This window comes from Rhinoderma darwinii, chromosome 1 (assembly GCF_050947455.1).
Source record: "Rhinoderma darwinii isolate aRhiDar2 chromosome 1, aRhiDar2.hap1, whole genome shotgun sequence".
Taxonomy (NCBI): Eukaryota; Metazoa; Chordata; class Amphibia; order Anura; family Rhinodermatidae; genus Rhinoderma; species Rhinoderma darwinii.
The window spans coordinates 67,120,354-67,135,126 of NC_134687.1; the positions used below are offsets into that span (position 1 = coordinate 67,120,354).

A 14,773-nucleotide genomic window follows, 5' to 3' on the forward strand; every position below is an offset into this window, starting at 1 on the left:
TGACCTGTGTAGACAACAATGCCAACCCCATTAAAATATAAAGGGGGCAGTTATATAGTTTTACGCAAACAGCCCTTATATCCTCATGAAAAATAAATTATTTATATTTGCCATATCTATACACATACATATATACACACAAACTTAGTGGCTAGTTTAGATCGAGCAGAAGGACATTTTAGGCAGTTGGGGCCGGATAGGTGCAGACTATTGACACAAGGCAATAAAATACATGGATTCATGTGGTTTACAGCAAATAACCCTACCATCTACATGGCATAGCAAAAATAGCCAGGAAAGTTTTCTATATTAGGTAATGTATCAGTATAAAATTAGGTATTATTAAGATCAGGTTTTATTTATTTTTAAATGTTTGGGGGGTTTTTTTGTGACGACCCACATAGAACAAAATCCTGAAATATTCTAGTTTCCACACCGGTTACAAGAGCATTCAACAGAGGCTCCAGAGATAAAGCTCGGCTATCTCCGGCAGCCCCATAGAAAATGAATGGCGCGGTGGTCGAACATGCACAGTACCACTCCATTCATATCGGGCACAGGGAGGCCAGGTAAGAGTGCCTGTGTGTTCATCACATGACCAGGGAAAAATTGTATTCATAGGATAAGGATATTTGACCAGCAACCTAACTGCATAACTAATGTACACCATCAAACACTATTGTACTACTTTACAGATATGATCTCTGCAAACAGTGAACTGTGTTACATAGAACTTATTTATAGGACTTTTTAGATTACAGTCACTTAATGTACAGTGTTTTCTATATCTAATAAAATCCAATCAAACCTTATTCATAATGTGGTTTTGAGGTTCATAATACATTTTAACTTGTTAACAGCAGAAGGTTAATAAAAAACTGTTTTAAATACAATGCCTTCTACAATTCTCTTTACATTTTAACAATATAGAAAGAGTTAATAATGACCACAAGTGACAGGATACGTACCCTTGGCCATCAAGCCTGATGTTTCCATTGAAATCATACAGATGCCGGTTGGGGCTTTCACATTCGATTCTCCCAGATAAGCTCATCAAGGTGTCAATGTCCTTCATGTCTGCTGTCAGGGAAAGACCCTGGAAACAATAAAAAGGAAATATGGGTGTTATAAAAAAAAGTATGAGACCACAAACATGTCCTCTAAAAGTAGTTCTATATTTTGTGTTAATAAAGTTCATAGCTAGGAGCATGCGACGCGCAGAAACTCTGTAATACATGTTCTTCGTCAGTCCCCGAGAGTCCCCAGATTGTGCAGACCACAGTTATGGGGCACTGCGATCCACAATCAAAGTCCTGTCCTTTGCAAGACCTGTCAATTATTAGCAGAATCAATGGGGTGGGGAGGGGGGGTGTACTCGAATATTTGTGTGCATGGGAACTGGTCTTAGAATCCCTCACCATTCACTCGGTTGTGTTTTTCGGGTAAGTATATAGAGAATTTTTTTTTAGAACATTTTGGGCTTTCATTTTCTCAACCAGAAAACCCCTTGAAGGGGTATTCCCACTATTACAATTGATCAAACTGCTGACACCTACAACGATCCTCAGTATAAAGGGCCGCAGGGCTAGTTTAGTAATAATGCTCCATCAAAGCTCTTTTTGTTGTCTGGGTGCACCGCCATGGAAGGAAATTAAACGCAGCCCCATTCACTTGAATGGAGCAGTGTAGCAGTTCCTACACAGTGAGTTGCTGGGAGCGCCATTTCGCATCAAAAAAGCCTAAATGGCTTCTTCCCCTTCATTTTATTAGAATCAGTAGGGGTTCCAGTGGTAGGACACCCATCAATCATAATGTTATGGTGTGTTCAAGTAAATAACCCTTAATTGGCTTTTCTTCAATCACATTGATAAAAATGTATTTTGCGTATACCAGCTTGATTCGATTAAGTCCAAGATCATGATAGTTCCCCGTGTATTTTAACACACCCTACCTACTTAGACCAGTGAACTGGAAGACATCCCTATCTGGATTTATAATTTTTCAACCTTAGATTTTGTGTTCAATCTAGGTTTAACTTGATATTTTTCATCTGTTGTAAAGAGAATTATCAATCATTATCACATACCTGGCGGATCTTTAGATTAGTCTCCCCATCAAGGTTCGAGGTCTCAATGTAGCACATGGCTTGTGGCTCACTGGGATAGAATAAAAATATATATAAAGAGCAAAACACGGCTAAAAAAAAATTAAAAAAAAGTTTCCTTTTTGTTTTTTACTTAAAAGTAGAACCCACTTCCCGCAAATTGCAGATGAAAAAGCACTAATTTACAAAATGCATCAGAAGACAAAAGAAAAGCTTAGACGGCCATAAGCTAAACTTCAGAAAGCGCTGAAACAGATTTGCCTTAATGGATTTCTGTAAGAGTTTTCAGCATTACTGACAAAAATTTAATAAAAGGGGGAAAAAAAGATAAATGTTGACAAGCTAAAAGGTAGGTGCCCAATATACAAATGAATGTGGGTAACACTAATTCCTTGGGTGAGATATCGGTATCCACCTTCGTGGCACTTTAAAAATAAATCAATTGTGTCATCAGCAATTCTCTTGCACCTATTCGGCCGGATTTCCACAACTTCATTATGGCTTCATGCACAGGCCGTATATTTAGAGCCAAGGACAGGATTGGATCGCTCCCTTTGCACTAAATATACATCTCCTGCACTGAGCCATAATGCGCTTTATGGAGCTGGTCTTACCATAGTCACCATACACATGTGTTTATTACACTTGTAGGACAGCCACAGGGACATTCCCATATTGCTTCAGCTCGTAACAGGTCGAGTAATAGATACAGAATGGCTGACAATGCAGTTCCCCCAAATAAAATTTTAAGTGGCTCCAAAATGGTCTCATTCTTACTACAATTTATCGCACCAATACGTCATGTAAAAGCGGCCACCTAAATGCAGCTTAAAAAGGTTAACTATTTCATCATATTACAGATATTTGGGTGACTCATCCTAAGGGCATATTCACACACGGCAGATTTGTTTAAAATATTTCTGCAACTGTCCCCATTATCTGAATAGGGCTTGCAGAAATAAATGCACATGCTACAGAAACAACCCCATTCAGATAATGGGAGATGATTTTTAGTTGCAGAAATCCCTTCAACAAATTTGCCGCATGTGAACATATTCTATAGTGCATAGGGAGCCTAAAATAAAGCAGGTAGTAGGGAATTCTAAGCAGATTACAACTAACATGTATTGACCGTGCATTCCAAAAGAGCATGACGTGTGCTAGCTGCATGCCGCCTAAAACATAAGGGTTCATGCCCAAAAAAAAACTCCAATTTTCTTTTATTATACAAATTAGCAAAGTAATGTTAAACGTGCAAGCACATCAAATGCAAGACATAATGGAAAAAAAGACAAAACGGCAAATACCCACGGGTGCGGATTAGTGAAAGCCAAGTCCCTACGCCTTACATACATGCAGTGCCAAGTGCCAGGCTGAACTGCGAACATGCTACACGTTATAATGCAGTTATCGGATCTGTGCAAGGGATCCTCTAGGTTCTGTACTGACATTTTTGGAATTCATCAGTTTGGTTTTCATATAAATGGGTTTGTTGTTTTTTTTTTTGTAAAAATAAAAAAATATTGAATATTTTTTTTATTATCATCGTCGCACAGGAGCATATATATTCAGTTGGGATTAGAAGTAGGTATTCTTGGTTTGGGAGATGATATCAGAGGAATAAAACATCCCCATTTTGAAAAAATAGCAATTTTTTTTTTAATAGACAATAAATTGCTAATTTTCATTACAGGAAGCAGGGAACACATTATATAAATTGTTCTCGGTAATGTATCTTTTTTGTTTACAGGATGGATAAATATAAGAGGACCCCCTTGCACAAGGTTGTCTCCGGCGGTTCTCTGACCTTGATGATAGACTGATGAGATCAGCTGGGAGATGCTCCCCATTGGTCACTTTCACTATCTCCCCTATAGCCACCTATGTGTCCCAGTATGGACATAATCAGAATGGAGAGACGATGGAAGACATAAAGGAGACAGACACCAACAAAGACAGGAATTGAAAGATTAGGTATAAAATTTATATATTAATAAAATGAAAATTGATGTTTCCATCTTCTGTTTCTAACTGGGTCTCAATGATAAAACGCAAAGGTGCAATGGATGCCACTGACAAAAGGAAGAAATAGATATATTTTTTTAAAGGGAATTTCTTTACTTGTGAAGTTCTGAAACACTAGGAGGGCGTGGCAGGAGGGGCGTGGCAGGAGAGGCGTGGCACGACGGGCGTGGTACAAAAAAAAAAAAAAGACTGTCCTAATCCTGGACAATCCCTTTAAGTATTTCTTTATTTACATACTTTCCCATATTCTGTTCTCTTCAGACCCTGTGTTTTGGGTCTGACATCCATGCTGAACAACTACCAATGGAGAGGCATTTTTGGTGGTTACACAAGTGCCAGATGGTCAGAATCTTACAGAATTTCGATGTTAATTTGATTATATGATAAGCTGAATATTGATTTGGCTAATATGGCTGCTACATGTGCGCAGATAACAGGCCACAATGAATACACGTACCTTAACCCAGTTATGAAGCAGATTTTGAAAACACATCAGTTTATGAGAGGAATTACCATTACAAGGAAATAATGACAAACACCTTGGATAACTGGCATTGTAACAGTGCGGTGGCAAGAATTAAACCAATAGGAGAACTTTTTATTTAATCTTTATTTTCTTCTTCTAGAATTGTATTTTTTAATGAGTACTTGTCCACGCCACACTGAGTTTATCCTTATTTCCTTTGTTTTGGCCTCCATTACTACGAGTAGAGAAACCAGACTTCAAAGGGTTAGCAACAGTAGGCATCTCTACCTTGAAGAGAGAAGTATAATGTCAGCGGGTATATACTCTGTGCCATTTATTTTAATTATATCGCCAACATTTACCTGAAAGAAACTGGCAACCGGTTAATAACCTGTAAATTCATGTTAATAGCAAGAGCATTATATATTCCTAAAAAATACATGCATCCTAATAAACAGTGAAAAGCACTGGCATAAGCAGGTCGAGCAGAGTTTATTGCATTGAACCATAAAGCAATATGCATTGTGTGCTAATAATTCAGAGATAAACTATCTGACGTGCAGCTGTACGTTTATATATGTTTTATGTAACAGGATAATATGACATTGTATCAAAATTTTTTACATATATTTTTTTTTTTTTAAAGACCCCCCCCCCCCCCCCCAAGAAAAACAATCTGTAAATGTCAATCCCTAAAGCGGTTGTCCGGTTTCAGAAATTGAAAGTTATTTTTTGTATAATTAAACGTTATACAATTTTCCAATATACTTTCTGCATTTATTCCTTAAGATTTTCAAGATCTCTACTTGTTGTTATTCAGTAGGCACATTCATTGTTTACTTCCAGTGGATAAAATACTGTCCATGGTCATGTGATGGACACACAAGTGCTGGTTACAAGACAAAGCTCTGATATACAAACTGTTACTGTAACGATCCCTGCACCTGTGTGTCCACCACATGACCATGCACAGAATTTTATCCACTGGAAGTAAACAATGAATGAATATACCTACTGAATAAGCAGAGATCTTGAAAACCATGAGGAATTAACCCCTTAATGACCAGCCTATTTTGGACCTTAGTGACCAAGCTATTTTTTACGTTTTTCAATCGTCGCATTCCAAGACCTATAACGCTTTTATTTTTGCGTCGACATAGCTGTATAAGGTCTTGTTTTTTGCGGGACAAGTTGTATTTTTTAATAGCACCATTTTGAGATACATATTATTTATTGATTAACTTTTATTAACTTTTTTTGGGGGGGGGGGGAATAGAAAAAAATCTGAAATTTCGCCACTTTTTTGCGTCCTAAATCGACGCCGTTTACCGTGTAGTAAAAATAACAATAACTTTATTCAGCGGGTTGTTACGATTGCAACGATACCAAATTTGTATAGTTTTTGTATGTTTTACTACTTTTAGACAGTAAAAACGCTTTTTTTTCAAAATTATTTGTTTTTGTGTCTCCATATTTGAAGAGCCGTAACGTTTTTATTTTTTCGCCGATGCAGTTGTATGAGGGCTTTTTTTTTTTGCGGGAAGACTTGTAGTTTTTATTGGTACCATTTTGGAGTAGATGCGACTTTTTGATCACTTTTTAATCACATTTTTTTTAAGTCAGGATTCACAGAAAACAGCAATTTTTCTGCCGTTTTTCATTTCATTTTTTACGGCGTTCACCGTGCGGGTTAAGTAATGTAATAGCTTTATAGTCGGGGTCGTTACGGCCGCGGCGATACCAAATATGTGTAACTTTTTTACTTTAGTTTGGTTTTTTAATAGTAAAGCAGTTTGTAAGGGGAAAAAGTGGGTTTTTCATTTTTTTTTTTATTAACTTTATTAAACTTTTTTTTTTACTTTTTTACTAGTCCCACTTGGGGACTTTAATATGCGATTCTGCGATCGCTATTATAATACACTGCAATACTTTTGTATTGCAGTGTATTATGCCTGTCCGTTTAAAACGGAAAGGCATCTGCTAGGTCATGCCTCCGGCATGATCTAGCAGGCATTCATTACAGGCAGACTTGGGGGCCTTTATTAGGCCCCCGGCTGCCATTAGAGACACAGACACTCGGCGATCGTATCGCCGGGTGTCGGTGGGAGAGAGAGGGAGCTCCCTCCCTCTCTCCAAAACCACTCAGATGCGGTGCTCGCTATTGAGCACCGCATCTGAGGGGTTAAACAGGTGAGATCGATACTAATATCGATCTCACACGGCAGAGCAGGGACGCTCCCAGCCCTCAGCTACCTCTAGCAGCTGAGAGCAGGGAGATTTGACAGCTCCCTGCTCTGTTTACTTATTCCGATGCCGCGACGTAAAAAGTCTATGGCATCGGAATAAGGCCCGTTAGTGACCGGCGTAAAAACACGATGGGCCAGTCACTAACGGGTTAATACAGAAAGCATATTGTAAAAACTTACAACATTTTTTATTGTACCAACAATAACATTAATTTGCTGAAACCAGGCAACCTCTTCAACTTGTCTCAAGTCCAGTCAGGCATACATATCTTGGGTATATCGGTTTCAAAAAAAGTTAAGTGTCTACCAATATGGTTCAACCATTAGGCTGGATTTTGTTTTTTGTTTTTTTAATATCAAAACCATGATTGGATTCTAAAAAGATCACATATGGGAAAGCTCAAAAAGGGTTGTCTTCATCAGGACAACCACTGGTTATATTGAAGCCAGCCTGGCTTTCGGCTAATCACAGCGGGTCCGGTTCTATAACCCACTGGCGATCTGCGGTTATTGGCAGGGAAGTTGAAATTCAAATGAATGGCTGTCCATATATTACATCAGTGGACCGGTGCATCGGTGGTCCGCCAGAGTGACAGCCGTTGTTTACAGCAGCTTCACCCTCTTGCTACTAGGGGGGTCCCAAGTGGTCCTCCATGACGTCATAAAAGGGCATACGGAAAGGGTTGTCTTGATGATTATTTCTGCTGCCGCTACTGTATGAACTCAATCTTACAGCTCCCACATAGTTTGATGTCCAGCTTTTCCAGTTTCCGAATGGCAAACCCGTTTAGTTATTCAGTGATACATTCCATGTGCCTTTATCACTCAACTACTGAGATGTGCTGTTTAGCCCAGTACACCTACAAAACGTAGGACATCTTTACAGAAGAGGAAAACTCAAATTATTTATTTTTGTATATAATGTTTTAGAGGAAATGCTCTATATAACTATGAAAGTTTTTTGAAACCATGAAAAATTCTATAATCCATTAAAAAGCCTTTCCGCCTTCTCCACTATTACAAATTTGTCATACAAAATGCATAGTCTATAATGACAACATTTCCTATTAGACAAAAAGATTCGCATTCCTCTATTAGTCGAGCTGATCATGCATGACATTTCAGTGGAAATGAACATCGACTCAATGGCGCTTTAGGAAGACAATAGGATTGGAAAGAAAAAAGTTAAATCTGCCCAGTTACATTTCATCAGGCATCCTGGAATGGTCTACCAGCTCCCACATACCTCATATTGTAGGTGGATCCAACGGATCAGACGGCTTAAACCTGAGGTCTATGGGCCAGTTTTAAGCTATGGAATATCGAATCACCTGAAAATTCTTAAATGCAATGTCCAGGATTTGGAATAAGGGTCTGATATTCTTTTCCCAGAAACAGCGCCACGTCTGTACATGGGTTATGCCTGGTATTGCAGCTTATCCCCGATGAAATAAAGAGAGCTAAAATACAATACTAGACAAAGACCACGCACAGGCATAGCGCAGTTTCTGGCAAAAACTAAAACCCTTAATCTAAGAAAGTCATAAATCAAACACAGTTAATGGTTTATTCAGGTTCACTTTGTGTAATATTTTATTGTTCCGTGTGACAAATCTGAAACGATATGGGATTTCTTCTATCGGGCTGAATGAATTGCTTACGGAAAAGCTACTATATACTTATATGAACTTTAGTTGATGTTTTATTCTAATTTTATACAAAAAGTTAAAACATTGCAGAGGTCTCGAAAAGCTCATTTATGAGCGCCCCACCGTTATCTAGCATAAGCTTCAAGACCAAGTCTCCCAAGTAGAATAATAAAGCAGCAAGCTTTTTATTTAAAGGAGAGAAAACTGTGCATCTATTCAAGTTACAAAACTCAATTACGTCCCCCTGTCCTCAGGCTATGATGTTCTGCGGAAGGCTGAACACTGATGCATTATTGAGGAAGGGATTTTTTTCAATGTGACTAAGCGCCATCGCCTTGTTCCAGTCGCAGAGCAGCGTTGCCTTTTTGATGGGATTCTGTCAGCAAAGAACTGATCATTTTACAAAGACTGAGCAGTTTTTATCCCGATTGCTTGATGGGGGGGGGGGGGGGGGGGATATAGGAAAAAAGGTCAGTCAGTGTTATAAGAATAGAAAAGTCATAGTGACTAGAAAGTGTGCAGGAAAATGGCTTTAACTTGGTCAGATTCTCTCATTTATATAAACCAATGAACACACTGAGATTACAGAATCTATTTGCGAGAAAAAAAAATCTTGAAAACCAATACCTTAAGGAGGGTCTGTCACCACATTATAAGTGCCCTATCTCCTACATAAGGAGATGGGCGCTGTAATGTAGGTCACAGTAATGCTTTTTATTTAAAAAAACAATCTATTTTCACAACGTTAGGAGCGATTTTGGTTTATGCTAATGAGCTTTCTTAATGCCCAAGTGGGCGTATTTTTACTTTCGACCAAGTGGGCATTGTACAGAGGAGTGTATGACGCTGACCAATCGGCATCATGCACTCCTCTCCATTCATTTACACAGCAGAATCGCGTTCTTACTAGAACATGATCTGCCGCCACATACACAGCGATTCTGCCTGATTAACGTTAATCCAGTGTCCTGATAATGAATACACATGACAATCCAGCCTGGACGTCATGTGTACTCAGAATCCTGACACGTCTGAATCTTTTCTGTGAGATTTCCAGCACGGGAAACTAAATCTCGTTTATCTCCGTAATCTCGCGAGATTTAGTTTCCCGTGCTGGAAATCTCACAGAAAAGATTCAGAAGTGTCAGGATTCTGAATACACATGACATCCAGGCTGGATGGTCATGTGTATTCATTATCAGGACACTGCAGTAACGTTAATCAAGCAGAATCGCTGTGTATGTGGCTGCAGATCATGTTCTAGTAAGAACGCGATTCTGCTGTCTAAATGAATGGAGAGGAGTGCATGATGCCGATTGGTCAGCGTCATACACTCCTCTGTACAACGCCCACTTGGTCGAAAGTAAAAATACGCCCACTTGGGCATTAAGCAACTCATTAGCATAAACCAAAATCGCTCCTAACGTTGTGAAAATAGATTGTTTTTTTAAATAAAAAGCATTAATGTCACCTACATTATAGCGCCCATCTCCTTATGTAGGAAATAGCGCACTTATAATGTGGTGACAGAGCCTCTTTAAATTCATGCTCATGTTAATAAAGTTGATTGAAAGAGCAGTGTATGTGCTTCCAGTTTGTGATACACATTAGGCCTCATGTTTCAAAACGGTCTCCAAGACAAACAAAACGCATGCCCATGTACACTTTTTCTATTAGTAAATGAACGATGAACTATGCAAATAACAGCTTTACATCCATTAATACGGTTGTAGGAGATTAATAAACAAATTAAAAAAAGTCCCCAGAAACAGCACCGCTCTATAAATGATGTCCAGTACTGCCGCTCAGTCCTACTTTCTTCCTTTGTTCTCCTTCAATATTTACCATGCAATAAATGGCTCTGTTCACACTAGAATCATGGCTTCTGTTTACAGCAATCATGACAGATTGACACGCTCACACGCGTTTGGAGCCTCTGTTTGGGTTTGCATCTGCAATTTTGGGATTTTTGAAAGCTAGTAAAAGGACAGCCTACAACAAAAATAGTGGAACCCCACCGGGCCGCATTAAAGTCAATAAAGTCTGTCAGTATCCGTTTAAATCCATCAGTCATTGGTTCTGGTATAAACAGAGAAAAAAGTGTCTGTCAGGTTTCTATCGGCGCCTATGCGCAACATTTTTTACTCAGAAAGTTTTAAGGCAGTAAACCCCATCTACAATAGGTAACGGTCTGAGGTCACATCCCCAAAAATGTGATCTTCTCACCGTGTATCAGACATCGGAAGGAGCACTTTGTTTTAGATTTAAGGCATAATCTAGTCAAAGAAAAATAGTGAAACCATTTTAGTGGTCCTCTAAGCTAACAATGTTAAAATCTATATTCAGATTTATTAGTTTTTCTTTCATTATTATATCTCTGGGTCTGGGAAAGTCTTGACCGATAAGGAAGCCATTACGAATAGGTCCCCACCCAGTCTTACCGGACTCCTGAACAGCAAACCTGCCTTGTTATGCACAGATATAGGAACAAGGGGTGTAAAAGTGGAAAACTAGTTGAAAGGCCTCGTGGAGGTGATAATATAGGTCACATAGTCAAAGCAGGCAATTGTAGATAAACTCCGGAGGCAATAAAGGAAGGTACCTCTATATTGCCTATGGAGGTACAGACAAGGACAGGCAGATTAAGCGGATGTAAGTAAAGATCCAATACAGAAATAGATGTTATAATAGAAGTAATTAGAACAATCAGTTTGCAATGCAGGAAATTGTTTTTAGAAGTTGCCAGTACAAAAATAATAATGTTCAGCTAATAAACAGTCTTAGTACAAGAGACAAAGACTATAAATACACAGTTCGTTCTGGTCATTTGGCTATGAAATTAGCATCTAGTATACTGTATGATCCTTAAGGGAGCGCGGAGCTTTACGTCCTTTGCGACCATCTTTCTTTGTAAGGACGTGTTGCAGTGCATACTGAGTTCACAGTGGTCACTGCAGCATGTTCTACCGATGTCATCTGCAGAATAGAGAGTTTGACCTCTGCCAACTCTTCAGGATACTGGTTATCATGCAAGGCAACAGCTGTCAGACTAGAAGGAATCTAAACTCCAAACAGTAAAGTTATATTATTATAGAACTTGATCCATTATTTATGAATAAAAGTCCACTTTAAAGAGGAATCAATCAATGGTATGAAACTGCAAGCAGTAGAAAGCATAGGGTTAGTGTCTTATGAGTAGAGGTAAGAAGCGTAATACATCACGAGAGGCCTGGAATATACAGGGGGGGGGGCAATAGGGTGAGGACAACTCCCCCCACACTTTTTTTTTTTTATATAGTGTACGGAATGATCATGAGCTAATGGTATGCGGGGAAAAATTAACAATCTTCTGTAAGGAAAGTTTGACATACCAGCACGCAATAGCCGCCATTAGTTACTCTTGAAACATTCTTTCTTGGTTAAAAGACTAGACCGCTGGTCACATGACGGCTGCAGCCAATCACAGGTTTTAGCGTTCGGCTGGGTGTACGGAGACCAGACGGTAGAACAGGGATGCGTTGATACGGGAGCAACAGGGGAGGAAAGTGTAGTCCTTTCCTGCAGAATTTGCGCAGCAAATCCAATCCATGTGGACATAACCTTCGCTTTAGAACCACTCTGATACCAACATGCAGGAATATTTTCACTTAGGGTTGAATTAGATCAGAAACTGAGCCCCTTTTGAATGGGTGGTGTCTTGTAATTGAGCGAAGGTCGAATTTCCTCTGCAAAGTCACAACACGGCAAATGTAGTATTACATGGTGCCCACTGAAATCAATGGATATGCCAGGTCTTCCAGAGAGAAACACTTTGAGTCCTCTCTAGCCCAGTGAATCGATGGAGGTCCCTAATGATGGACACCCTCTATTTACTCAGAATTCCTTTATAGGTTGTATGAAAATGGGTTTTTAAAACCAGACAACCCCTTTAAGAGGAATCTGGTAATCCTATAGAACATCCCTTAATTTCCTTTAACTGCATACCGTTTACTATTTTCCCTAATTTACAGTGATTGTTCCATGCCAGAAATTTTCTGGTTTCAAGGCTAAATGTTATTAGTTTTTGTTATTTTTTTTACTTCCCTCCTACTGCAATTTGTTTTATTCCGTTAAGTGAGAAATGATGTCATGATCTCTCTGCTTCAATCTCTCTAAACATTTAACTATATGAAAAAGTATCCTTGTAAAAGGTTTTAAAACATAGATAATCCATTCATATGCCAGCAAGTATACGGGGAGAGCAGGATGTGTGCGTTGTGTATATATCAGAGTGTCAATATACAAGACGTATTAATTAACTCTGAAACAAATGACGTTTTCAGTGTTATTTATTCATAAGCACTGCTGTTCTCTGTTAAAAAAAAGACAAAAAAAGAAGTGAAACGAAGCAGCGAAAGCAAGTAAGAGGCTACAATACTCCGTCTTAATGAATATCAATTATTTCCAGTTAGTGAACTCAGAAGAACACATTAAAGATTTATCTATGTTACCATTAATATAACTGCATTACCATCCGTCCTCTTGCTCAATGTGTCTCTTGGCACTTCCATTATAGCAAACGAACAACAAACCATTCATACAGTAATCTCTCTGTTACTGTACCATTATAACACACCCTCATAATGAATTCTTTTAATTTACAAGATTCTCTGCATTTCCTGGAATATGGGATCGATTCCAGAAATGCGCCTCAAATCACCGACAAAATACAGACCTACCATCCTACTGTGGCACACAGTCTTGGATACATCCCAGATGCCATTGAAAAACAACGTGAACCCCTGGCTTCCGAATGTTGGACAGCAAGGCCAGGTCACCGCAAAGAATTTACTAGTAGCCACCCAGATCTATATATGTCAATAGTTTGTATACATTTTCCTAATATGGAATTTGTAACTGGTTCCATTTAAACAAGTAAAATGTGTTAAATTGTTTCCAGCTTTCCACCATGAATGATCCAAATGCATATCAGTGCATAGGCACACATTTTACATAAATAAATGGACGAATCAAAACGGCAAGACTCTAAAGAGTTAAGCAAGTCTGCGCTATGCGAGTCCACTATACAGCCCCTAAACCGGAGCATCGAGACATCACAATTCTTCTACATACCAAATGAATTAGTCAGTTGGACATCGAAGTATGAAGAAGGCTTTATCTATTGCTCTAAATGCACCAGCATCACCAAGACCTACGGGCAAAAAGGGTAACCTCAAAATGCAACTCTATTCATATGTGGACACAATAAGCAACACCCTAAAATTTAGTTCTGGAAGTAGGCATTAAACATTGTGCCAAGATCACCGCAAAAAACAAACTCCGTCTCCAGAACTAGGTTGACTTTCTCTAATCAAAAAGACAGCGGAATAACACAGGGTGTGAAGGCTCCAGAAAGAACTTTTTTTTTAGTGTAGAAAGGTTATAAGGAAAATGGAATAAAAGCAAATCGGTCACACATCAACAGAATTTAGCAGTGAACAATTCTCCAACAATGAAGTTTAGGGGAAATTAACATGGAGATACATGGGAAGTTTGTTATATATGGCTTCATATATATTCATTATAGCACATGAGCAAACCAAGATGATATTGTTAAAATGTTTTTGTACTCCGCTCTCGGTGTATGCTCTCATCTAAGGCAGCTGAAGATATGTCCTTTTAATGAAAAGAACACCAATGTCAGGACTAAGATGAGAGTGCATAGACTTAGATATCAAGTAGAGATACAAAGGCCCCATGCACACACACAACCCTAAAAAAATCTGCCGTAGTACCGTGCCGGGAATTACGGAGCATGTCCTTTTTTTTCGTATTTCGCGGGCCGTGTTCCCATACTTTGTACGGGCAGAAACGGTCGGCCATGCCCGCAATCGTAGGTCGTGCTTACGTGCACGGCCGTGTGCATGAGGCCTAATAAAGTGTTCTTCAAAACCTTCTCACAGTCATACACGTACGTTCCTGTTAGACACTGGCGTTAATTAGATAAAAAGGATTGGTAGTCTATTTAGGTTGTGATATTTTTTTACCACAGGTAAAAAAACAAACAAAAAAACCCCCAAAAAAAAACATAGCATTGTATGCTCTCCAACTACGCAAGAGCATAAACATTGCTAACATGACATTCGAGAAGAACAAGACCTCATAAAGCCAGCTTCTCTGCATCAATAAAAAGGGTTATACTGATAGTTCATTGCATCTTGTAGGTTATCACAGTAAAATATACCAGTATACGATATTTAGCAGCATCTGGTGGGACTTTTTATAGACGTGGTCATCATGTCAT

At 38.8% G+C, this 14,773-nt stretch overlaps 1 protein-coding gene across 8 annotated transcripts in view; it reads right to left on the reverse strand.

The window, feature by feature from the left end:
• ATP8A1 (ATPase phospholipid transporting 8A1) overlaps positions 1-14,773 on the reverse strand; it is a 219,830-nt gene that overhangs the window by 131,436 nt on the left and 73,621 nt on the right. For 3 of the 8 annotated variants that reach the window (XM_075859460.1, XM_075859464.1, XM_075859449.1), the window contains exons 8-10: positions 3,912-3,985; positions 2,087-2,156; positions 969-1,096 (exon numbers count right to left, since the gene is read on the reverse strand). In XM_075859460.1, coding sequence (XP_075715575.1) covers positions 969-1,096; positions 2,087-2,156; positions 3,912-3,985 — 272 coding nt within the window. Of the gene's footprint in view, positions 1-968; positions 1,097-2,086; positions 2,157-3,911; positions 3,986-4,883; positions 4,968-14,773 lie in introns of all 8 variants that reach the window. The other 5 variants (XM_075859471.1, XM_075859455.1, XM_075859477.1 and 2 more) reach the window with 3 other exon arrangements.